This window comes from Hemicordylus capensis, chromosome 5 (genome assembly GCF_027244095.1).
Source record: "Hemicordylus capensis ecotype Gifberg chromosome 5, rHemCap1.1.pri, whole genome shotgun sequence".
Classification (NCBI taxonomy): domain Eukaryota; kingdom Metazoa; phylum Chordata; class Lepidosauria; order Squamata; family Cordylidae; genus Hemicordylus; species Hemicordylus capensis.
The window spans coordinates 124,427,719-124,453,115 of record NC_069661.1 but is presented as its reverse complement, the minus strand read 5'-3'; the positions used below and the strand labels follow the sequence as shown (position 1 = coordinate 124,453,115).

Genomic DNA, 25,397 nt, shown 5'->3' with positions numbered 1-25,397 from the left:
TCCCTCTGACTTGCTTTTGGGCAGTTGTCTGAACCTGGCCATAGTTTATTTCTTTGTGTCAGTCATTTGTGAAACGGTACGTTCTCAGATGTGCAATCATCTGCAACAAGTGCATCAACATTAGTGAGCTAACTTTGTTATGCTAACTTTTTTTACTTGCAGGGGAAACTGAATTTTTGGAAGATGCTGCCAGTGAAGCACCTACATTCATTCAGTTCACCCATCACTCATTCCCTGAAATGGTGAGAGTATTAAAAAAGGTGGTGTCCAGATGTTCCCACATTGCCAAGATGTATAGTATTGGCCGCAGCTTTGAAGGGAAAGACCTCTTTGTGGTTGAGTTTTCTACCAGCCCTGGACAACATGAATTGCGTGAGTAACTGATGTACAGAACTATATAAGGGTTGGTCAGGCTATTGACATGGCTTGAATCATAGCAAAGTGGGAAGACTCCTCCTGAAAAGTGTATAGATGGCATAGTTTAGTCTGGAGGGGAAGTGAGAGAGCAAGGGAAGAACTATGCCACCGGACCTCAAAGGACAAAGTGCACGGGCCGACATCTAGACCAATGCCATGTTGGCAGAACTATTTTCTGTTGTGTGAGGGATGGGGCATTTTGGGGGATGCCTCCTCCCTCCCTCTGTGCCTCCTCAAAATACATTGTCAGAGATGGAGAGTAAAGGAGGGGAATCACCAAAGATTTGTCTCCCCTTGTGCAACAAAAAATGCTGTTCCAGCAGCAAGGAGCTGGTTTGAACCAGCAAGGAGCTGGTTCAGTCACTGTTCTTTCACCAGTGGCTTCATTTAATTGGATTCCGGATGAGGAGAATGAATGCCCTGAGAAATCAATTGCCTTTCTGAAAAGAAGCAAAAGCAAATGATTCCCATAATACCAAAAACATGCAGTGAGGCAGAGCCTAGTTGACTGAGCTCTTGGAAAGTGTTTATATTCAGTCTGACTCTCTCCTCTCCTCGCCTCACCTCTCCCCTCTTTTTAAAAAATTGGAGTAATTTGAAATCCTCTATGAAACCATTTTTTGCAAGGGGCATACTCAAATGCATCCTTGGCCAGCTGCTGTTTCCAAAGCACTGGGGGCGGGGGCACTCTATGCCTGCCCTAGACCACCAGGGGGTGATTGAATCCAGCAAGCAATTAGCCTCAGGCTAGGTGGGCATTCTTCCCTGTACCTTGGTGGCAGATGTGATAGTGAATGTGGGTGAAAAACAGAAACTCATGTCTTCTGCTATACCCAACCCCAAGATGAGGGGAGGGTGGTCCATAAAGGTAGGGAGGGCCCACCAGATGGCACCATGCTGGGGGGGGGTGTCCCCTCATACTTGGCGCTAGCTGTACTAATAGCAGTCTGTGGTTACTACAATATTTACAGAAATGTGTGTGTCAAATTACTGTGGATCACTTCACTTGTGACATATTCATACTTCATGTTTTCCCCTCCCTCCAGTACCATGCTTTGGTTTCCTACTTCTCTGATTGACTAAGCTCTTGGGAAAGTGTCTATATTCAGTCTGCCTCCTCTCCTCTCCTCTCCTCTCCTCTCCTCTCCCCTCCCCTCCCCTCTCCTCTCACCTGTCAGCAAAAGATCAAATGTCTGCCCATGGCTATCGTGCAGCTGTTTTGGCAGTTCATGTCAGACACTGTGTCCAAAGGCACAATGGCCAATGAGCCCTTTCCCAGCTTAGCAGCCACCTTCTTCATATATCTTGAAAGCCATCCAAATAAAATGTATCCTGGCTGATCTCTTCACAGTTAAGCCAGAGTTTAAATACATTGGCAACATACATGGAAATGAAGTTGTGGGGAAAGAATTATTGATCTATCTTGCCCAATACCTGTGCTCTGAATATCTTCTTGGGAACTCTCGGATCCAAACGTTGATCAACAACACTCGAATTCACCTCCTCCCTTCCATGAATCCAGATGGATATGAACTTGCAGCAGAAGAGGTAAATATCCCACAGGCTATAGGTTAGGGTAGAACATTTAAGATGATGATGGTGTGGTGACAAATAATAATATATCAATGAGCCACTTTTGAAACTGTGTGGACTTTCCAAAGCAGTTTGTGAAAAGGCAGGGCAAGGTCTAAAGTGTTCAAATTTTAAAAGGAAACAATCCCATTGGGTATGCCCAAGCCCTTGAATGCACCTTCTTGATCCCAAACTTAACAGATTTTTATTGGTATAAATACCCTTTGTAAGAAAAAACGTTTATATAGACCACATTCTCATGACCACTGTGAGAGCAGTTAAAGCATTAAGTGCAATTGCTGAGCCCCACATGCTTCTGCTGAGTGTGATGTGAGGATCCAGAATTTCCTGGCAATCCCAGTCAAACCACTATAGTTAAATCACATTTAACCAGGATCTATAACTAGGAACTGATCTGATCCTAGTTATCTATCCTGGTTAAATGCAGTTAACCACAGTAGTTTGACCAGGATTGCCTGGAAATTCTAGGTTCTTGTGACATGCTCTGTGGGATCACACGGGGCTCAGTGATCATGGTTAACTCTTTAACTGTGCTTGCCATGGTTGTGAAAACACAGCCATAGTTGATCTTTCTATCTTTTCTTTTCTTTTTTAGCTTTTTAAAAAGCTAAAAAGCATTTTTGAATCCACATTCATTACCTATTCACTTGTGTCCTGTTTGGCTATTTTCATGGGATGGAAAAGCCATGGCTAGGAAAGGTGATGTCTTGTGCCCATGTGTGAGTTCATATATAAAAAAAGTAGGGATGAGCATGAAACAGATTTTGCGTTTTGTTTCAAGCTTGAAACGCAATGTAAAATGCTCAAAAGGTTCATCAAAACAGTGGCCAAGCCAGCTGTTTTGACAAAACAAACTTGAAACTTTTTGCGTGTTTTGAGCACCATTTTGGAAGGCTGTTTTTCTGGGGAGAGCTGGTGGAGAGATTGGGGCTGGTGGATAGACCAGGCCTTTGCTCTAGACTTAGTGCATTGGCCCACCTTGGAGGACTGGTTTACCTGCCTAGACTCCGAGGTAGGCTGACATGTGAAGTCTGGGGTGGAGGCTTGGTCTACCCACCTCACACAGTGAGTAGACCATTCCTCCAAGGTGGGCCAATGCACCAGGTCCAGAGCGGAGACCTGCTCTACCTGCCAACCCAAATCAGTAGACCAGACCTCCCCAGATAAAGTCCTCCAAAACGGTGCTTGAAACACTTGAAATGTTTCGACTCAAAACTGGGTCATTTTGTTTTGAGCTTGGAACACTCAAAATGGCCCGTTTTGAGCTCAAAACATTTTGCATATTCCTACAAAAATGTTCAGAAATTTCTTTTCAGTCTGTAAACCTATTTTGCTTTTGTCTGGTAACAAGTGACTGGGCTTTTTAACTGGGTCATATAGAACAATTGACTCTATGGGGCAGGGAAGATTAATGTGTGAATAATTCTGCTTGTTTGTCAGGAAGAGGGGCTAGATGACCTTCAGCTCTATGAAACTTCTGACCATTTATGCGGTGATTGGTAGTTTCTTATTCTTTTGACTCCTTTAAGCAGCCAAGCTGCGGGTCTTCTGCTGTAATTCATCCTAGAACTGCAAACAGGACAAGGGCATTTCCTATATGGTGGTTATTATTCCTAATGCTGTCGCTGTACCTCATTAGCAGGCAAGCCCTGGCAGGGCTTTCTCAGGGGTGGCCCCCACAGTTATGGGGTTCCCTGCCCAGAGATACCTGAATGGCCCCCTCATGATGGCTTACATATCACGCAATGCATCACTGACAGAGAAAGATCCCACCCTTGCTGCTGTGCAGCTTTAAAACACATGCATGCACTGTTTGTGTAGTTGGGTTCTCTGCTCCCTCGGACCATTGTGTGATTGCATGGTGAGCCACTTCTTATATTAGGAATAATGGATGAAGGGTTCACATTGTGCAATCACACAACACTCTGAGAGAGCAGAACACCCCACCTCCACAAATAGCATGGGTGTGTGTTTTAAAGCTGCATAGCAGCAAGGATGGGATCTCTCACTATCAGTGTTGTGCTGCATGCTATGTTAGCTATGGTTTTTAAAAGGAACCAAGAAACATTTTCTGTTTTGCCAGCTTACTCCTTTTTTGTGATTTTATGGCTTCTTGTGTTATATTTTTATTTCAGAATATGGTTTTGTTGTGACCTTTTTGTGTTTTACCTATACACTACTTTTTGTTTTAATAAAAAGTGGGATAAAAAATCATTAAACAACAACAATAATAGTAATAAAATAATAATGCTAACTAGGGAGCTGGCTACAATGGATGGACGAATGGGAGACAAACAGCTCAGAATCTTGATCTTAACAGGAACTTCCCAGATTTGACATCGGAAGCTTATCGATTATTAAGGATCAGAGGGGCACGTACTGACCACCTCCTCATTCCACAATCTTACTGGTGGGGAAAGGTATGAATTATAAAAGTTTATCAAAAGTATACTATTGACATTAACGTAAGTTCCAACTGTACTTCAACAATATTCTTAGATTCTGAGGGCCAAAATGTGAAAGCCTCTTTTTGTACACATCTGCGAGATCTAGTGTGGAATGGTACAAAGTTAAATGTTACTTTTATTATTGCATAACAAAATGACCTCAATCTTTAACTTCATGGATGATCACAATACCTTATTTTACAAAGACCTTTCATCAAATCTTCTAGTGATTAGATAGTCTAACTCCATGCTATGTTTTATATTAATATGTCTTAATGAGATCACCTTAAATGTGTTGCTGTCATCATGTGATTATTTTTAAATGTTCTTCAGGTAGCCCCTGAGACAAAAGCTGTTATGAAGTGGATTAGGTCCATCCCGTTTGTACTGTCTGCCAGTCTCCATGGAGGTGATTTGGTGGTTTCTTACCCTTTTGACTATTCAGTGCATCCACTAGAAGAGAAAATGTTCTCTCCCACCCCTGATGAGAAGGTAATGTGACAATGAACCATTTAGTAGGGCTTGATCCCAGGCACGGGATTTACAGATGACAATATACAGTCATCATGGTATATTGAAATTTAACTGTGGTACCTAGACTCCGATATTCAGAGATATTTAATAAAATCTTTATTTGTCCCAGGCAGCCCTGTTTCTGTTCTATACATCTTTCTTGTACAGGGCAGGGGATAAAGAGGAGCCCATTTACCTTTGCCCTCCACAGTGTCCATTACTAAGTCTAGTAATTTCATCAAGTGGCCATTGTCTGGCTCATAAATTTTGGGCTGGCTCCTAGATCCAAAGGAAATTTGTCAAGGTCTGCATTTTGAACATCTTTGGTACAAATGTTGAGCCTGTACGAATGTTTGACATAGCTGTAAGAACTGTATGATGTAACTGCAAAGCTCTAATTATACTTCTCTGAATGACTCACCGTGTGCACATGCTTTGCAGTTTAGACTAAGGCCTGTAGTATTTGAGAAGAAAATGGTTGGATACTGCTCATTATTTGGTCTCAAAACTGTCCCAGGAAGTTCAAATAATTGTCCACAGAAACAGCAAAGAGAAGCAAAGAGCAGCTCTGAGCAAAACAAAAATATGGCAGAAGGGGGCAGTGATGGCCTGCTTATTAAGTCTGTCAGAAGACGCACAAATCATTGCTTTCAACTGGGGCTGCAACTGGAAGTATTTTTACTTGGAAACCAGTGGGATTTGCTTCCAGGTAAATCTACCTAGGATTAAATGTTCAGCTTTCTCCTTCTGGGACATTTTAAAATACACTGCCGTTTTCTCACTTCCCACCTCTCACAGTAATTATTTTTATACTGAGGTGAGCAAGGCCACTGGAACACCCCCCCCCACACACACACACACCCCTACCCCGCTCCAGCAGACTGTAGGAATTTAGTATGACTGGAATCATGACTGGAATCATGATAACAAACAAGTATTATGTTGCAGGATGGTGTCTATGATTTAGCAAAGATTTATACTTTGTGCAGATGCTTTGTTGAAGTTACAGCATGATATAGTTTCCTTTGGCAGCTTTTTAAGTCCCAGTGTTTAGGTGCTATCAGGCAACAAATGTTTGTGGTATTTAGAAGGGCAAACCATGTAAAGTTATTCAGAAAAAGAAGTTTAACCAATAAGTATCCCTATTGCAGAACATCAGTGGGAAAGGGGATAGTGCAATGCATACCTCTGTGGAGGCAGCTTCTTAAAAGGCAGACTCCTTTTGTGGGTTGCAACTCTTGTTTTCAGCCCCATGATTCCACCACCAATTGCTGAGGAAAGTTCCAGCCTTTCACGCTATTACCTCCTTCAGCCAGCCTGTCTCTTAGCTCTGTTAAAAAGAGGTACATATTCATTAGTAGTAGTAGTACCAGCTGGTCTCTTAGGTTACCCGGCATGCTGGTCTCTCCTACCACCTTTCTTCCACCAACAATATACAGTATGAGTGTTTCCCTCTAATTCCCATTCCATTGTCCTCACCTTTCCTCAGCTCTATCTTTCCTTCAGACTTCTGCCTCCTCTCCCTGTTTTTTCCTGAGCTATGCTGTATGAGAATCAGCAGAGGTGCTCTAACCCCTGGACCTTGGGGCCCCAGTCCGTGGGGCCAAGGTCCGTGGGGGGCCTCCTGCAGCCACCCCGCGCCTGCCACCCCATGCCCACCCCACCATGCTGAACCTCTGTTGTTGTTTTATTTCAGCTGCCGCATGGCCAAAGGGTGGCTGCCGGGGGTTGAGCTGAGCAGTCCTTCTCCTCCCCGCCGGCAGCAGCAGTGGCAGCAGCCGGAGAGGTGTCTGAAATTCAAAACAACAACAGTGGAGGTTCAGTGCAGCAGGAGGCGCCCAAGAGTAGGTTTCGGGGGGGGCCTCATGCCGGGGGGGGGCAGCTCACGCCAGGGCGGTCCGGGTGCCAGAATTACCTAAGTACACTCCTGAGAGTTAGCTAATATGAATAGGCTTGTTCTGGCCTTTTCCATTCAAAAGTTCTAGATCTAGTCTTGCCTTTTTAGTACCTAATTTCTAAAAAGAGAAGTTGTGCAAGTGGCACTCAGTACAGAGGCCGATTAATTTCCAGGAGGCATTGGTGGTAGCTCTGCCTGAGGCTGAATTGCCATTGTGTGCAGTTTCTGCTAGAGACAGGGGTATTATTGGCAGCCCAGTTCTCTTCCCACTGCAAAGGACAACTCGCGATCAAGTGTCTGTGGACAAGTGAGCTCAGTGAAAGTTAGGCGGCCCCACACTCAGGCATCTTTGGTGAGACAATTTCAAGAACTCCTGCTCAGGGCAGCCATGTGTAGTTTTCCCCTCTCACTCCCTTCCCCATTACTTCTTTCCTGGTCCTACCCTCCAGTCAATGGAAGTGGATAGCTCCATAGAGATAAATTGGCACTTTGCACTGGAAATGTTGGTGTGGGTGGTGAAGATGGGAAGATAGGAAGCTGAATCCGTATCCTGAGACAGACCATTGGTCCATCTAGCTCAGTATTGCCTGCTACACAGACTGGCAGCATCTTCTCCAAAGTTGCAGGCAGGAGTCTCTCTCAGCCCTAACTTGGCGACACCAGGGAGGGAACTTGGAACGTTCTGCTCTTCCCAGAGTAGCTCCATCCCCTCTAAGGGGAATATTGTTTGGTATTCATGTGTAGTCTCCCATTCAAATGCAAACTAGGGCAGACCCTGCTTAGCAAAGGGAACAATTCATGCTTGCTACCACAAGACCATCTGCCCTCCCATGCCTTGAAGGTGGAGGCAAGGAATCTCAGGGAATGAGGCAGGAACCCAGTGATCTGACCATGTGTAAGACATTCTGGAGCCTATGGCAGCCTGGCACCTGCACCTGATAGTTTGGAAGCCTTGCCTTCCAGTTCTGGATGTGTGGGTTGTACTGTGGTTATTCATAGGAGAAGAAAATACTTTCTACACTTGCTCAGAGGCAACCTCTCATTATTGCGTGACATTCTAGGGCTGAGCCCTTGCACTGGAAATGGATTCTGGTTCTCAGTTCTAGTGAATTCTGGATTAAACCAAGCCTTGATATCTTTCGGCATGAATACTTTGTCCTGTGTCAGATTTTAATCTGAGTGCCCAGCAGAAACTAATCACATTCTCTCACTTTTTATAGTCACTTTATACCGCAGCAGCAGCAGCAGCAGCAGCGATTGTATGAGTTAGCTGCACATCCCCTTTAAAGTTGTAAAGTTGTGCCATTGAGTTGGTGTCGACTCCAGGCGACCACAGAGCCATGTGGTTTTCTTTGGTAGAATACAGGAGGGGTTTACCATTGCCATCTCCCGCACGGTATGAGATGATGCCTTTCAGCATTTTCCTATATTGCTGGTGCCCGATATAGGTGTTTCCCATAGTCTGGGAAACAGACCAGCAGGAATTTGAATCCCTAGCAATCTCCAGCTCCCTAGGCAAGTTACTTCCCTGCGGTGCCATTAGGTGGCTATGCACACATTCCCTTTACCTGCTTCTAATCCTTGTGCAAAAAGGGGAAGCTGTTTGCATGATAGTACATGAACTGGGTTGTAGGTGAAGCACAGAACCTTCCCCTTTGCAAGAAAACTAGAAGCATGGGAAACAAATGTCAGCCACTTGAGCATTCTCTGTTGCTATTTCTGGGTGCTCTGCAAAGTAGACCTCCCAATATACGGTACACAAGGTGAAACTTCACACATATTAGTAGATGCACTGCTGTCTGCTTCATCTGCTGCTCTTGTGCGTTGTTCAATCTGGAACACTATTCTCCGCATTCAGACCCAACAGGGTCCCCTCACCCAGGACGAAATGTGCCATGCAAAGAGAGTAGGTTTGCCTCTCCTTGCTGTTGCAGCCTGCCTAGCCCTCAGCCAGAGGCTCCATTGGAGCTGCAGTCCCTTCTTTGACTGCTCAGTCACAAGTACTCAGGGCCTTGTTGTCTCCACCTCTTAATCTCTATGGCACATGTGACCCTTCACGACTCCATAACATTTGCTGGTTTCTCCCACACAGACACTTCACCACCAGAATATTTTCGCTCGGCACATGCACAGCTGACTGCCCTTCTGTAAGGTTTTTCAGGCTCTGTTAGCAGAATATCTGCAGTCTAGTACTACTGACATGAGACTAGGGCCGATACAGAAGCCATTTGAGTTTGTGCTGAGAGAAAAGAGGTACCCTGGAATGGGCATTCGTTACTTCAGCCAGCTTTGTGCAACGAAACGACGAGCCTGAAAGCATTTCACATCCTAGGAAAAGTGCAGGAGAAGCCACTAATCAGAAGCTTTTGCTGTTCAAGTGTGTGGTTCACATACAGATTACTCTGAATGGCAGTTTAGACACAGATGTGGAATGGTCATTCATAATAATATTGTAAGAAAAGAATAACTAAGCATCCTCATACAGTTGCTGACCAGGCACAGATGTAAAACAAAAAATGGCACAAAAACTACCCGGCCGGACAGAAGTCCCAGCCTCAGCTGAAGGGAGAGGGGTGAGGCAATGCTAATACTGGAGAGCTGGCTTCTGGTTTCAGGGAGCTTGTGGCAAACTGCCCTCTGTGGGGCCTAGGGGGTTGTTGTTATTGTTGCTTAACTCGCTGGATGGGAGACAGGTGACAGAGAGTTGCTCCACCAACACTGCGCAAAAGCTATAGGCACAGAGTTAATCTCATGGACTGTCAGTGGCCCTTCTGAAGGCCTTGGAGCCTTGGCCACCGCCCTGTGATACTGACCTCCAGTGCCAACCTTGCAAGACTGAGACCGTGCTAGCAGGCTGTGTATACTGTGTTTCTTGATCAGGACCATAAGTGTAGTCTCCATGTCTTGACCAGGTCCAAAATCAGACTTAAGTATCCAGAAAATGGATTGTGTTCCATTGTACTTGAAACTAGAGTAGGAGTAGAGCTCTCATAGGGCAGACAGGTTCAAAAAACCCAAACTTCCCTGTGTCTGGGAGAGCCGCCGAGATCCCTCTTCCCCCCTCCAACTGGCTGGAGCTCCCACCGCCACCGCCACAGGCCATCATCCACTGGCTGCCTCCTTTGGCCACTCTCCTGTCTCCCAGGCCCGTCCTCCTTCCATTGGCTGGGCTCCCAGCTGATAGGAGGGGGCGCAAATGCCCCTGATGGGCAGAGGGAAGGAGTGCAGTCCTGGGAGCTGGGTGGCAGGAGGTGGATGTGGCAGTGGTGACGGCAGGGGTGCCAGCCAGGTGGGTGGCCAGCTGGAGGGGGGCATGGGGGGAGTGAGTGAAGGTGTGCATGTGTGTGCATGTGCACACCACCATGGAGTGCACTGCTGCAAGGGTGGAGGCCACCTGTGTTCACTGTGTGAACATGGGTCCACTCCCTGCTTGTTACACTCCTGAACTCTCTGAAGGAGAGGAGAGCTGGTCTTGTGGTAGCAAGCATGACTTGTCCCCATAGCTAAGCAGGGTCTGCCCTGGTTGCATATGAATGGGAGACTTGATATGTGAGCACTGCAAGATATTCCCCTCAGGGGATGAAGCCGCTCTGGGAAGAGCAGAAGGTTTCAAGTCCCCTCCCTTTCAGCATCTCCAAGATAGGGCTGAGAGAGGTTCCTGCCTGCAACCTTGGAGAAGCCGCTGCCAGTCTGTGAAGACAATACTGGGCTAGATAGACCAATGGTCTGACTCAGGATATGGCAGTTTCCTATGTTCCTATGTTCCTATGAACTAGAGGACAGCTGCTCACTCTTTATTAACACCTCAGCTGAAAGAGGTTGCTGGAAATGTATTGATAGTTTCTCTCATTGTAATATTCTCCTTTTCTAATCTCTTTGTTCTTTTTTAGCCCCATGTAGCTCATGTGCATCCCACCAGAATGTTAATTAGCTCTCAGATAGTCAGTGGTGGCAGCAGAAAATTATTGGGGGGGGAACACAGGAGAGGCAAAATGTATTTATGGGAGAGTGAGCTGGGTCCCTCATATTAGATTTGTGAAATAGAAATAGGGGACAGGTGGGGGTTGGCTACTTGTCCAGGGAGCACTTGCCTCCCCTTTTGAACCACACTTGCAAATCATCCCCAGATGCAGGCAAGGTTGTATAGTCTATTTAGTGATTTGCTTTATAACTGAATGATTTGCTCATTGCCATATATATATAATGAGTGATTTGCTTCACTGCATTTATGTGTGTGTGTGTGTGTGTGTGTGTGTGTGTGTGTGTGTGTCCTATGTACCACAATAGAACATCATCCTAAATTATTTTTTAAAAGGTTTTGTAAATTGTGGACGATGCAAGTCATTTAATGGTACTAGAGAAAGACATGCTGTTCTGATAGCTCCAGGTCTTAACACCCACATCAATTTGGGAGGATGTATACAACTGAAGGAAGCCTGGGCGGGTGTGTGGCTGGGGGATTCAGTCATGTGACTTGCCTCTGGGGGGCTTCCCAAGGCAGTGGGCCCCCAGACAATTGTCTTCTCTTGCCCTATTATAGTTACGCCCCTATTCCTGCTAACTGAGCAAAGAGGCACCTTATAAAAGTGGTGGTTCTCTTTATTGAGCTGAGGGAAAGCAACTGGCCCTATCCATCCCTCCAGCATCCCTCCAATGGCTGGTGTCTAGTTTTTATTACGTTTTTAGATTGTGAGCCCTTTGGGGATAGGGAGCCATTTTTGACATTTATTTATATCTATGTAAAGCTCTTTGGGAACTTTTGTAGGAAGTGGTATATACATATTCATTGTATATTCTTTGTATTATATTGAATGCCGATGAAGGTGTTTACTCATAGAACAATAGCTAATGAGTAAAATGAATAAGAGTTCTCTCTCTGGAGGGGCAGGTGGGAGTGAAAAGGGTTACCTGTGTTTGAACTGAGAGGCTGCATGTGTAGTAATGGGTGTTCTACACAATATAAGATATATAATTTAAAAAATTGTATTCCACTTATTTTTTTCATTTCGAGTTCTTTTCTAGTTCATAAATTTTGCTATTTGACATCTGGCAGAAAATCTCACTGTTCCAGGCTTTCTGTTGAAATTGATGGTTAAGAAACTGCAGAATAACACAAAATCTTATTCTTTGCCCACTAAAAAGAGACCAGAAGCTCAAGGACTGAGACTTTATGAACTGGAATTCTACTCAGCAGCTCATACTCAGAAAGCAGGACACCAGGAGGAATGCACCAGTCATTTGATTCATAATCAGTTCAGATCAGGGGTTCCCAACTGGTGGTACCCCATATGCTGCCAAACTCCAACTCCCATAATGCCCAGACACAATAAATGGTAGCTGGGGATGATGGGATTTGTAGTTTAGCAACATTTGGAGTACCACCGGTTGGGAGCCCCTGGTCCAGATGTTTCAGTGAAACTTTTTGAGCATCTGCTAGGTGTCTAAAAATGAATCTCTCATTTGAATAAAAGTCTCTGACTTATGATAGTGACACCACTGGTGTTCTTGAAGAGCTAGAGACCTCTGACAAGGTTGCAGTCTGAATGGCAGTAATCAGAGCCTTACTACTTCTCTCACAGACATCCAGAGGAGCTGTTCTGCAGCCCATAGACTGCTTGGAAGTTCTGGTTACTCCTGTGTATGCAGGGTGGGTGGAATCGGGGTCTCTCTTCACATGAGAACTATGATGCTGAGAGTCTGGTCCTGTGGAACCCAGAGGTTCACATAATGGTGTCTCCATGTGGCCATGACCCTGTGGTGGCCCTGTGCACTTTTGAGCCATCCATGTGGGGCCACCGGCAGCAAGTGTGAATTAGTCCAAAGTTTCTATTAAGGCAAAACAAAAAATGTGTACACTATCTAATCAACTGAAGTAGATAGAACCCAACATTTTCTTTTTAGATGTTCAAATTGCTGTCTAAAGCCTATGCAGATGCACACCCTGGTATCTCAGACAAATCAGAACTCCGTTGTGGTGGAAATTTTGTGAAACGAGGAGGGATCATAAATGGTGCTGAATGGTACAGCTTTACTGGAGGTAAATATCTCATTAGTAATTTGATTACACTGCAAATTGTTTGAAGCTTATAATCTTAATCATCAGAAGGGGAAATCCTAAGTTGGGGAAGTCATAGCTCCCACACATTATTGTCATATAAGTAAATTATAATAACCACTTCTAAAAGTCTGTGAGTACTCTTGGCATTATAGTACTCTTTGGTACTATAATGCCAATGAAGTTAAAGCAGGTAGCAGTGCTGGCCAAATGTGCTGATGTAGGATTTTGTAGTTGGTGACCCACCAATCCAAACAGAAGTGTAGGGAGGCTGGCAGTGGCCTGTGTGCAGCCGCCACAGCCCCCTAGCCCTGCCCCCCACATCTGACATCAGACGCGGGGACCCAGCTAGCCACTCCCCTGTGTCTGACGTCAGGCCCAGGGGCATGGTCTTCCTCCCGAGCTGGCCCACATGGCCCTTTATGGAAGGGAGATCAGCCCGCACTGTGTTGGGCAGCACGGGCCGGAGTGACTCTTCCTGCCTTAAAGGCAGGGAGAGCCATTCCGGCCATACTGCCAATGCAGCGCAGGCCATTCTCTCTTCTAAACGGGGCCATGTGGCCCCGTTTGGGAGGGAGATCGATCGGCCCTGCTGCATTGGCCGTGAGACCAGGAGTGGCTCTCCCTGCCTTTAAGGAAGGAAGAGTCACTCTGGCCGTGCTGCCAACACAGTCTGGGCCAATTTCAGTTCCAAACGGAGCCACGGGGCCGTTGAACCCATTCGCCCAATGGTGACTCCACCCCTGAATCCAAACATAGCTCTCCAACCACATACTGAGGTCATTCACGCAAACAAAAATTGTGTTCTACCCTGGTTTGGGAGCTGTGTGTGCTCCCAATTTTTGGTTGTGTGGAAGCAAAGTAGGAGGAAAACCTGGGTAGCTTTCCCTCCTAATTTGCTTCCACACAGTAACTTCTATGCAAGTTTTCCTCTGACCTTGCTTCCACACATCCAAAAATTGGATTGGAGCACTCACAGCTCCCAAACCCAGGTAAAACATAGTTTTTGATTGTGTGAATGACCTCACTCAGTGGCCAGCTGTGTGTTTAAGAACACCTCTAGCTTTACAGTTATGGGCAGGCTCTGCTGGTGGTCTGCTGAGTGCCTGGTGGTTCATCTACACATCTCCCTTGCTAGTGGGCTGAAATCAGCTTGGAGGTTGTGATGGTTTAAGCTGCTAATCAAGGCAGTTAGCTTGGGAACTTCATAGTGAAATTGAGTAACATACTGAACTTGAACTTGTGATATGCAATCAGAATAATTGTTTTGCAGATTGGAAATTCTGGAAATAGATGTAGTTAGGCAAGACCATTCCTAGCTGTGCTAGACACACGTCTATGTTTGACGGCCTCTAGTTTGCCTCCAGTTTGCTATGTACAGTTAGCAGTGATATTGCTGCTGGCTTGGTGCAATGGAGGCCTCGGAGCAAATTAAAAGAGGCCTAGCATAGCTTAAAGGAGGCCCCCTCTTGTTTTCCATAAGGCCTACTGTGCACCAACCTTTGTGCACAACTGCTGCTATCACTTGGCACCTTAGAGGCCTTGGAGCATGCACGCGCCCAGAATAGAATATAGAATCCATTCCGGATACTGCAATCCACTCCAAACTGCTGGCTGAATTAATTAATCTTGCTTGCTGCCAAAAATTTTCAGAGCAGAACCTAATGGTTCTGCTAATCCCTACTAAGATTACTGTTTGCATTTCACATGATTAAAAGGCGACTGTAAAACCTACATTGATTTAATGTACTTCTATTTATCAGTGCCATTTCTGTTTTCTGTCCCACATTCACACATGCACACAAATAAACCTTTGGAGCCTCAAAGGCATTTTGAGTGTCATGTGAAAATGCCCCCAATGTTTGTGCTATCATTTCTAATTATTATCAATACTGACACTTTTGATAGGTCTTCAATGAATCTTTCACTATTCTTCTTTCTAGGAATGGCAGATTTTAATTACCTGCATACAAACTGCTTTGAAATTACTTTGGAGCTTGGGTGTGAGAAGTTCCCCCTGGAAGAAGAACTGTATTCACTCTGGCATGAAAACAAAGAAGCCCTCCTGAAGTTCATGGAAATGGTAGAGTTCCTTGTTTGTGACTTATTTCTCCCTCTCTTTTTCTTTCTTTCTTTCTTTCTTTCTTTCTTTCTTTCTTTCTTTCTTTCTTTCTTTCTTTCTTTCTTTCTTCCTTCCTTTCTTTCTTTCTTTCTTTCTTTCTTTCTTTTTTAGCTGTCCACCAAGGATGACTTGTAGCTGTAGTTGCTCAAAGGATCCAGCTGCCTTTCTCCCAAATGAGCTGTGAGAGGCAATCCGCTGATGGCTCTAATATAACATCCTCCCATATTTGGGAAGATAGCTGAGGACTTGGGAAAGCAGTGGTCAAATTCCTGCTGTCAAACCAGTTAGTTGTGTTAATTTTTGTTCCCAAATAAGAGATGATACTACTCTGTGCTTCACAGGGGAGGGGCATAGGAAGCTGCCTTATTTGGAGTCAAACCATTGGTCCATCTAGCTCTGTATTGTCTGTCTGCTCTGACTGACAGCATCTCTCCAAGGTTTCAGGCAGCAATTTTTCTCAGCCCTACCTGGAGATGCCAGAGATTGAACTTGGAACCTTCTGTATGCCAAGCAGATGCTCTACCATCCCACGTGGTAGGTACAGATTATGCACTACTGCTAGAGAGTAGCCAGTATATAAAGAGTAATCATTTGGAATTACCTGCTTGGTATTCAGAGAGGGAGAAGGCTGTAAAGCCAGTGGTTAATACATTGATTCCTCTCTGCCTTTTTGTGTGCATATGAGTGTGTGGAGAGTGGAGAAATTACTCAGGTGTTGGAAAATCAGTGGGAACAGTTAAACTTCTGATGGGGGGGGATAATCTGTATACACAGATTAATTTAATTGAATGGTGGGCAGCAACATATTAGAAGATATCAGATGTATGTTAAGTATAACTGATGTTTGAATTCATTAATCCATGAGGTCATTCACACAATCAAAAATTGTATTCTATTTGGCTTTGGGAGCTGTGTGTGCTCCTAATTTTCGGTTGTATAGAAGCAAGGTAAGAGGAACACCTGGGTAGAAGTGATTGTGTGGAAGCAAGGGAGGAAGAAAACCTGGGTTGCTTTTCCTCCTACCTTGCTTCCAGACAATCACTAATTTTGTGCTTATTAAGCATTTTGTGCTTATTAAGTATAAGTAAGCATATTTGAACTTGGTGGGACTTAGTTCCAGGAGACCATGCATAGGATCAAGCTGCATGAGACCAAAGCTAAAAACAAACAAAGCCAATAAAACATAGAAGCTACAGGAAAAGATGTTAGAATAAAAACTCACCCCAGCTTGGGCCTCTATAACTTGGGATTGGAGCAGGCAGTTTTGACCTAGAAGTGGGCCTGATGCCTTCTTCAGCAGAAAGTGTCAGCTGAAAAGAGCCATTACTTAGGAAACGGGCCAACACAAACTTGTCCTGTTAATTTCAATGGGACTTTAATGGAGTAATTTAGTCTGGATGTCAGCCAAGATAAGATCTCTGTGTCTGAGCAGCCAGAGTACTGTGGCGATCTAGTGTGAAGCAAGTGCCCCTTCAGACACATAGTTTGCCCCTCATGGCTGTTTCAGAAACCGAACATATGGGGCACAGCTAGCCCACCAAAAAAAGCACTTTGACTCTTTTGTGTACCCCCTCCCCCCCCGCATTTTCCTTCTGGTGCTGCCACTGCATGTGGCTGCAAAAGATGGGGCTCTCTCGAGGAATTCTCCATTTACACAGCTGCACGACCTGAGGTCAACGAGTGGGTGGGGAGGTCAAAGCGTGCCAGGCAATTTATGGCATACAGGGAAAGCCACAGTGGTTGGGAAGGGAATGGTCAGAGTCTGTCAGAGCTTTCACAGGAACAGAGGGCTGCCCTCGAGGGAACCAGAAGTCCTTTGCAGGGTTGTTTGAGGTGCACAGAGTTATATAACAGGAAGGAGGAGAAATGCTGATGAGGAGAGAGAGGAATAAGAAGCAGCAATCACCTTGGTTCCCAGAGAGGGTCGAGGTTCTGTGCAATCATCCCAGAGGAGGTGAAGGGTATGAATAACCCCCCTCTCCTCCATACTGAGCTGTTTGGGGGAAGGAAACAGGGAAAGGAACCAGCTCAAGAGTGACTGATAAATAGAGGTTCCCTATGTTTCTATAGTAGCGGAGTGTATAATTCACAGGGGGTGTGTGTGTGTGTGTTTTTTGAAAGAGAAATGGAAAGTACCATTTTATTAAAAGTTAAACTTGGCATACAGATAAATAAAATAATACACAAGCTCAGCCAGCAAGCTTTATTTGTGTTGTTATTACTGGATATTACAGATATCACAATGATTTATCCTTGGTATGACTGGCTGGGGACCCAGCAGCATAACCTTAACTTTACACAGCATTGCTTTGCCAGCTTGAATATGTAAGCACGTTGACATGTAATGCAGCAATCACGTGGTCAGGCAGAGGCAGAAATCAAGCTGGGAAAGACCAAAGGCAAAACTGTGGAAATGGCACTGAGAACCTGTAATTCAGGTTGTACTGTTAGGGGCAGGATCTATTATATTAGTTATCTAACATAGGTAACATAGATAAGGCTGTTGCCTGCCTCCCTCAGTTCCTTTTCAGTAATTTAATGGCCCCTTAAATTAGTTGCACTCAACACTTTCCCCTAACTACAGGATAGGATACCTAACATTTACATAGAGCTTTACATTCTAAAGGGCTGTTATAAGGAATAATGAAATAATGTCTATGAGAAATTCATTAAGAACTCTTCATATACATTATCTCAGTAATTCTTGGAACATGTCTATAAAATGGCCAGTAATATTATCTCCATATTGCAGATTGGGGCTTTAGCTTGCAGAGTAGTGGCTTGTATAAGGTGATTTAATGATTTAATATTTTAGGTGAGACTTGAACCCAGGATTTGTTTATTTTTTACTGTCAACTCTGTTATTTATTTTTTATTTATTTAACATATATATACCCTGTCCCACCAGTACACTACTGCTTGGAGTGACTCTCTTAGCCATTATTCTATATCAGGTCTCCAAGATCTATATCCAATTTCAGTCTCCATCTCTCTCCAGACTTTTATTTTTACATGGAGCTTGTGCATTAGAAGTCCTAACTCCCACCTCAGGACCACTGTTGTGCTGCTCATCACTGGTGGCAGGGCTGGCACTGGAGACTGGGAAAACGGGACAGTGATGACTGAGGGCCCAGGGTCATCAGAAGGCCCTTGGCCAAGTCCTGAAACCTTGGCCAGTCGCCACCCTTTGAACTCCATTGCTGTCCTGGCCCACCTTCCATCTGTGAATGGGCCTCATCCGAAATGACACAGGGGTTACTGAAGGAAGCCCATTCACAGATGTGGAGGGTGCCTCTAAGTGTCCCTCCCCCCATGCATTGAGACTTACCTGGGTGGCAGCAGAGTGCTTGCATTGTGGATACCATGTGGGTTTTTTTTTAAACACAGTACAATGCAATGCACCTGTCATTGTGTCTAATATAATGCAAGTGCAGTGATGAGCTCATTGTATTAGTTTAAATCTGACAGCCCAGCTATTGCCACCTTATTGCCCAGGTCCAGGTAAGAAAGACACCACTAGAGCTTGGGAAGCCCATCAGTGCTCCATGCATGATGAAGATGTCCACTCAGGTCAGGCCAGCTAATAGCAATATCACTGCAGGATATTATACAGTGAAATGCTGCATAGATAACATAGTAGCTTTTCTTTTGGAGCACTTCTGGGCAGCTAAAATTGCTCAAATTTTGAATAGGCAATGAACCCTTGCAAACTGGAAAAAATTCAAATTCACTGAATAATTCTGCTTCCGACTAACATTGTATCAGTTTCAGACAGGCTCAAATTAAGTTTTTACTTCCATCTTCTTATTTGATTGGATCTTTTAATATGAAATCCTGGTATTATATTTACAGAGCACTAGGGAACATCAAACAGTCTTTGTCAAATCCTTTATCTGTGAAGCTTCGGTTTATATTTTCCCAACAACAGCTATTAAATAACTAGCCCTGCACAACGTTTTCAAAATAGTGTACATGTCCCCACTAACAACCAACAGCTACAGAGTGGCTGCACATATGAGGAGCAAGATATCCCTTCCAGGTCATTAGCAGATTTCTATCAAACCTTCTCTCATCTGTAAGAGTGATTTAAACTTCTAATGAATATGCCAGTTTCTTTTCATGAGCTTTAAGAGTTATTCTTCATGAAGCAACCCTGCTTTATTTGTAGTATCATCTTCAATATAAAGTCCAGTCCAGACCCATAAATTAATTTATGTTTTAAGCGGATCTGCTTTAGTGAATCCAAATGGGGTTGGATTAAATCCATGGACTTGAAGCCTCAGAGATGAAGGGCTGTGAGTAAAGCAACCCTCTAATAAAGCTGACTGAGTCATTCCTGATAAGGATTAAGCCTGCCAGGACTGATTCAAACTTTTTTCCTTCTGACATGTACCAGATTACATGATGTGTTTATGTCTGCTCAATGAGTAAAATATAAACTTCATATTCTTGTCACAAATGAAGGCCTGTAAAAACTGAATGCAAGTTTGCAAATACACACACACACACACACACACACACACACACACACACACACACACACTCATTGAGTTGCATAGGACTTATCAATACTGGAAAGTATATTATGAATTGGAAATCTAGGATAGAATCTGACCAGTACCCATCCAATCAATGTCAACATGAGCTCAAATGATGAGAATGTTTCCTAAAAGCTATAGCTTTGTTCCAGCAAATGCAATCCATATGGATTCTCAAGTGTTTGTGTGAACATTCTAAGCCTATGGCAGATATATCAATGGATTTCCCCCTATTTGTGTCACTCCAATTGATATTAAATATTTCCTTGAAGAAGAGCTACATAGTCTGAAACACATGTGGTTTTACCTTACCAGTCTTTGAATATTGGAGAAAAGTTTCCAGAGGCTGGGAAGAGTCTTGCTGTGCCAGGGATGGAACTGGAAAAAAGACTGAAGAGTTGTGCCATGGGAAAGGAGGAAGCAGAAGCATAATGGACATGGGGAAGCAAGGCAGTATCTTAATAGCCAGGCCATAAGGATAAATGTCTAGTGGAGGAACCACTGCCAGCTCTGAAGATTTCATTATTGCAGGGGCAATAGGATGGTGTAAATTATGATGATGTTGTGGACAGAGATCAGGAGTAGAAATAAAGCCACTTGTTAAAATTGGTCTCTGTTTTTGTTAGGTTCATCGTGGAATAAAAGGAGTTGTTTCTGACAAATTTGGAAATCCAATACCGAATGCCCGCATTGCAGTCAAAGGCATCCGGCATGACGTCCTCACAGGTAAACAGGTTGAAGGACTGGTCTCTGGTCTTCTTTCCATTAGAATATTGCATGACCTTTGTTATTCATTAGAATACAATGACCTGTTCTTTATCTATATCCCACTCATTTTATGCTGAAATCAGCTTACTATATCTAAAAGCTACAAAACAGTCCAATATAATCTCTGAAATAAAAATACAGTAGGGTAGAGGTTCTCAGACTGTGGACTGGGAACACCCATGGGGTTTAAAACAACTTTAAAGAAGGTCAGGAGGGAGTTGTTGGATAGCAGGGGCCTTAGCCACACAGGAATGGTCAGAAGTGCCATCCTTGTCTCCCAAGAGGGAATTCTCTTCCAGCCCCTTGGCCAAATAAGTGTGGCTGCTGTGCCTGCCTTCAGCTTTGTGAGCAGTGGAAGAGCTTCTCTCTACCTGAACATCTCCCACCACCCCTGACTATCCCCGTACCCTGGAGACATCACCTTCAAACATTTTATTTTATTTTTATTTATTTTTACATTTTATATCCTGCTCTTCCTTCAAGGAGCCCAGAGCCCAGAGCGGTGTACTACATACTTAAGTTTCTCCTCACAACAACCCTGTGAAGCAGGCTAGGCTGAGAGCGAAGTGACGGGCCCAGAGTCACCCAGCAAGTCTCATGGCTGAATGGGGATTTGAACTCGGGTCTCCCCTGTCCTAGTCCAGCACTATAACCACTACACCACGCTGGCTCTCAACATCTCCCCTTGACCCCCTTTACAGTTGTTCACAACCCCCTGGGGAGTCCTGTTGGAGGATCAGGACTCCCAGGGGACTTGTTTGCTGGTTGTAGGGGGTCACAGTATCAAAAGGTTTGAGTATCACTCAGTAGGGAATATATAAAAGAAACATATAGCTAAAAGTGCCCTTTGAACAAATCTCCCATTGTTTCTGGAAACTTAAGGGTGATGCATCAACACACCTCTTTAGAGAGTGCATTCCAGAACCTTAGACTGAGTACTGTAAAGAACTTGCTCTTAGCTTCCATTGCATTTGCTTGCCTTGCTGAATGGTTTTGAACTAGGAGCAAGGCTTTCCCATTCAATCTTAAACTGTGGACAGGGAACCACGTAATTTCCCACATGCATTTCCCAGATACACAGGATCTCTCTGAGCCAAGAACATTTTTCTCTGGTCTTTTTCTGTTTAGTCTATACCAACTGAAAGGGTATAAGTAGTGCCAGGTGTGCCATCATTTGAGAACTTTCAAACGTAATTAGGAGAAGCACATAAAATTTAATTTGAGATATCTCAAACTTAATTGGGATATGAACTGTCAGGAAATTGCAGCAGAAAATTAGTTCAGATTTCATTCAGCAAAATTACAGCTCCATTCTAATGTCCTGAATGGGATTCTTGTAAATACTGAACTGAATTAAGTGGACAGCTTAGGCGCTTATTTTATTTGGAAAACAAGACTTCGTCTGTGGTAAAAGTTTCTACTCGCATAAAAACATGATTTTAAGAAACCAAGAAAATATAGATACAAGTGAAGTACTTTTATTAAGCGGATGCTTCTTGGGTTACTTGCTGCAGACTGCCAAGGCTTATGCGTTTTCTGGAGAGCAAAATTTCAACATACACACAGGGTCGAAGAGTTTTTATTTTATTTCTCTCTGAGGTACTTTTCAGTACTTAAGTTTCATGTACCCCACAGAATAAGTCAAATTGGAACTTGGAACTTGCTTTCCAAACAAGTATTCTTAAGACCACATCCTAAGAACTCCACAAGTTTCCTCTGAAAATCACAAGGTCAGTATGCTAGAATATTTTGTTCGACTTGGAATGTGATAGCTATCAACTCTCATTATATGATGACAGATATAAGCGTTTCTGAAAACTTGGTTTGCAGCAGCTGAGTGTACCCCACTCTCATTACATCCTATGCAACTATGGATAGGTATATAAAATGGCACATCTTAAAATTACTTGAAAGCTGAATAAGATATATCTTTCCTTTAGCCGCTGATGGAGACTACTGGAGACTCCTGCCTCCTGGAATGCACATTGTCGTTGCCCAGGCTCGTGGGTATACGAAGGTCATCAAGAAGGTGACTTTGCCTGCCAAGATGACCAGGGCAGGACGGGTCGACTTTGTTTTGCAACCCCTCACTGGTAAGCCCCGCAAAGTTGCCCATGAGCCCATGAGAAGTACATATGAGCGATACTACGATCCACTGGAACACTTTGATCCTCACGCGCAACATACCCAGCCAGAACCAAGGGAGGATGGAAGGCGATCTGTCCAGGAGAGAGAGAAACCCTGGTGGTGGTCTTACTTCAGTTCTTTAGGGCAACATAAACCTTTGTGGCTGCTTAAACATCACTAGACTGTTGTGTTTTGCACTCTTCACTCAACCACACGAGCAGTCAATCACACTTCCAATACTACTTTGGATGTGAATGGAAATATGTGAATCTGATTCATCTGGGAATCTACCAGTATCTTGCTTCCCCCCCACATCCACCCACATTTTCTTTATTCTTCTGCACCCATAAATGCTGTATATTAAAATTAGTGTGCTCTTAAAGCTGGATGTGATGTAGTTGTTGTTTCCTAGCTCCGTGCTTTCCTCATGCCAATGTTGTTAATCATCAGATTTATTATTTATTAGGAACTAAAGTACCTGAAGAGAAGTCCTTCTGATCCTTTAATGCATTTTCATACATGTCTTAACACATTCATTATTGCAAGCTGAAAACACCCTTTAGGAAAAATTGGAAAAGCCTTTTCTTCACCTTACCTCTGCATAACCCGGTGCATTAATTTCTCCATCTGAAATGGTTTTTGAAAAACTATCTCTTGGTATCTGTCTTAATATCTGTGCTGGTTTTCTGGTAGGCTTCCTAGAAATGGGAAAGAAGAGAAGTCAAGAGCAAAAAAAAGAAAAAGAAAAAGAAAAAAGACCTGTCACTGCATTCACATACACCAAGACAAAACACAAAAGAACCAAAATATATAAATCTAATGTATAAAAATATATTATTTAAAATTACAATACCTATAACATCCTCATAATATAATAAAGTGTACAAAAATTGTTAATTCAAGAATAAAATCAGTATCACTCTACAGAGCATGGGAATTTTATTTCTGATGGAAGGACCTATCACTTGATCTGCTGGAAGAAGTATCAACATATCCTGTATTTTGAAGCAACGCCTTTGAAGAAGGCCTCTTTTTGGCTGAAATGTGTCTGGCAATTCATCAGGACAGAAGTTACTTTAATGTTTGGACTTCTTCAACTCTAGAACTTACAAAAGGAATACACCATTGGATTATTTATGGAATCAACTGATTCCAGGATATCTGATTCTGTCTTAGGCATGGACTAACTATTAGTGGAACTGTGGAGAATACTTATTTCCACTTTTTAATTTGTGTTGAGACTGGTTTTAGTCTTGAATTAATTTTTTGTACACTTTATTATGAATATTTTTGTTTGTTTGTTTGTTTAACACATTTTTATACTGCCCAAAGCTTATGTCTCTGGGTGGTTTACAAGAAGATAAAAACAACATTAAAACATTAGTTAAAAACAAAAACAAGAAATTCAAAACACAACAATTTAAAAATTTTAAAACAATATTCTAAAACAACATTAAAAAACAATCAAAACAGTATGAGTTAAAAGCCTGGGTGAACAGATGCGTCTTTAAAGACTTTTTAAAAATTGTCAGAGATGGGGAGGCTCTTATTTCACTAGGGAGCGCATTCTGAAGCCTCGGGGCAGCAACGGAGAAGGCCCGTCCCTGAGTAGCCACCAGACGAGCTGGTGGCAAATAGTCATTGTAATTCTAAATAATGTATTTTTATACATTAAATAAGATAAGTCTGCATTTAAGTGAATCAAGGTTTGAATGGACCAACTGAATTCTGAAGGGCTGAAAAGGATCACATCATGTCTGCTGGAACTAGGAAGAGATGCGGGGCGGACTCTTACTATTTATGGTCTTACATAAGGTTTATACCTTGAAGAACTTTCTCAGAGTGCAAGAACTGAGATACAGAACTAAATTAGGAATCAACTTTTCATTACAAATTGGAGGTGTGGGAAGCAGGTAGCATCTCACCTCCTTCCTAGGAAACAGCTGGTCTCACAAGACAGACTCCTGACTCCCTGAAGAACTGCTGTTGGTATCATCTCCCCTTCCCCTTCCCCTTCCTCCTCCTCCTCCTCCTCTTGGAATGTAATTCACATGTCGCTCCTGGGGGAAGTACCTTTGTAGTGCTTGAGAGCCAGCTGCCTCTAAGGCTATGCACACAAGTAGCCAAGCCCAGGCTAGGACAGCCCAGCCCAGGTTTGGCTGCCCATGTGCACTGCCGGGATCAAGCCCGAACTTGGTGCTGCTCTGGCAGATAGCCCAACTTTTAACCCCAACCTTTAGCCAGGGTTAAGGGTGCACTTAACATGTGCATGCTTGGGCATTTTTAGCACAAATATAGTAAGATTTCATCAGTGTGACAGGCTTTCATGAAACACCCACATGAAGAGCGTTTCATGCATGAAAAAAAGAAGCAATACAAGGATAATGCAGTAGAGAAAAACCCAAAACACATTGTGAGGCCATTCACACGATGGGAGAAAATCGGGCTAGCAGAGGCTAGCCCGATTTTCTCCCATCGTGTCAACCACCAGGCTCGGCTGCGAGCCTGGTGGTTCGTAAGTGGGTCACCCGCTAAAGTACCCCTCCCCTTAAACTGGGTTTGTGAGGTGAGCACTCTGCAAACCTGTTTTTTTTTAATCGTGAGTTGCTGTGGCGCGGTCCATGCCACGGCAACTCACGAGTAGATAAGCAGCCTCCCGGCTCAGGGGTCTTTCCAGCATGCCCTGCACGCTCACACAGGGCATGCTGGAGCTTCCGGGGGCCAATCGACCCCCGCGCCTCCCAGCCCCAATTACGGAGCCGGGAATCGTGTGGGGGGCAGTCATGTGGGGGGGGCCACTAATTGTGAGAAGAGCCTCGGAGAGTTATTGGGAAATATGGTGTATGTGTGTGCGCGCGTGTGTGCAGAACTCCTTGCTTTGTCCCATTCCCACCAGTTGCTTCATGGACTGAAAGCAGCT

At 43.9% G+C, this 25,397-nt stretch overlaps 1 protein-coding gene across 3 annotated transcripts in view; it reads left to right on the top strand.

Moving 5' to 3' along the window:
• CPZ (carboxypeptidase Z) overlaps positions 1 to 22,859 on the top strand; it is a 49,874-nt gene extending 27,015 nt beyond the window's left edge. For 2 of the 3 annotated variants that reach the window (XM_053258410.1, XM_053258409.1), the window contains exons 4-11: positions 163 to 372; positions 1,769 to 1,965; positions 4,269 to 4,430; positions 4,791 to 4,949; positions 12,769 to 12,904; positions 14,866 to 15,005; positions 20,209 to 20,308; positions 22,291 to 22,859. In XM_053258410.1, coding sequence (XP_053114385.1) covers positions 163 to 372; positions 1,769 to 1,965; positions 4,269 to 4,430; positions 4,791 to 4,949; positions 12,769 to 12,904; positions 14,866 to 15,005; positions 20,209 to 20,308; positions 22,291 to 22,658 — 1,472 coding nt within the window. In that variant the 3' untranslated portion in view covers positions 22,659 to 22,859. Of the gene's footprint in view, positions 1 to 162; positions 373 to 1,768; positions 1,966 to 4,268; positions 4,431 to 4,790; positions 4,950 to 12,768; positions 12,905 to 14,865; positions 15,006 to 20,208; positions 20,309 to 21,985; positions 22,081 to 22,290 lie in introns of all 3 variants that reach the window. The other variant, XR_008309207.1, reaches the window with a different exon arrangement.
• Positions 22,860 to 25,397: the final 2,538 nt, after the last annotated feature.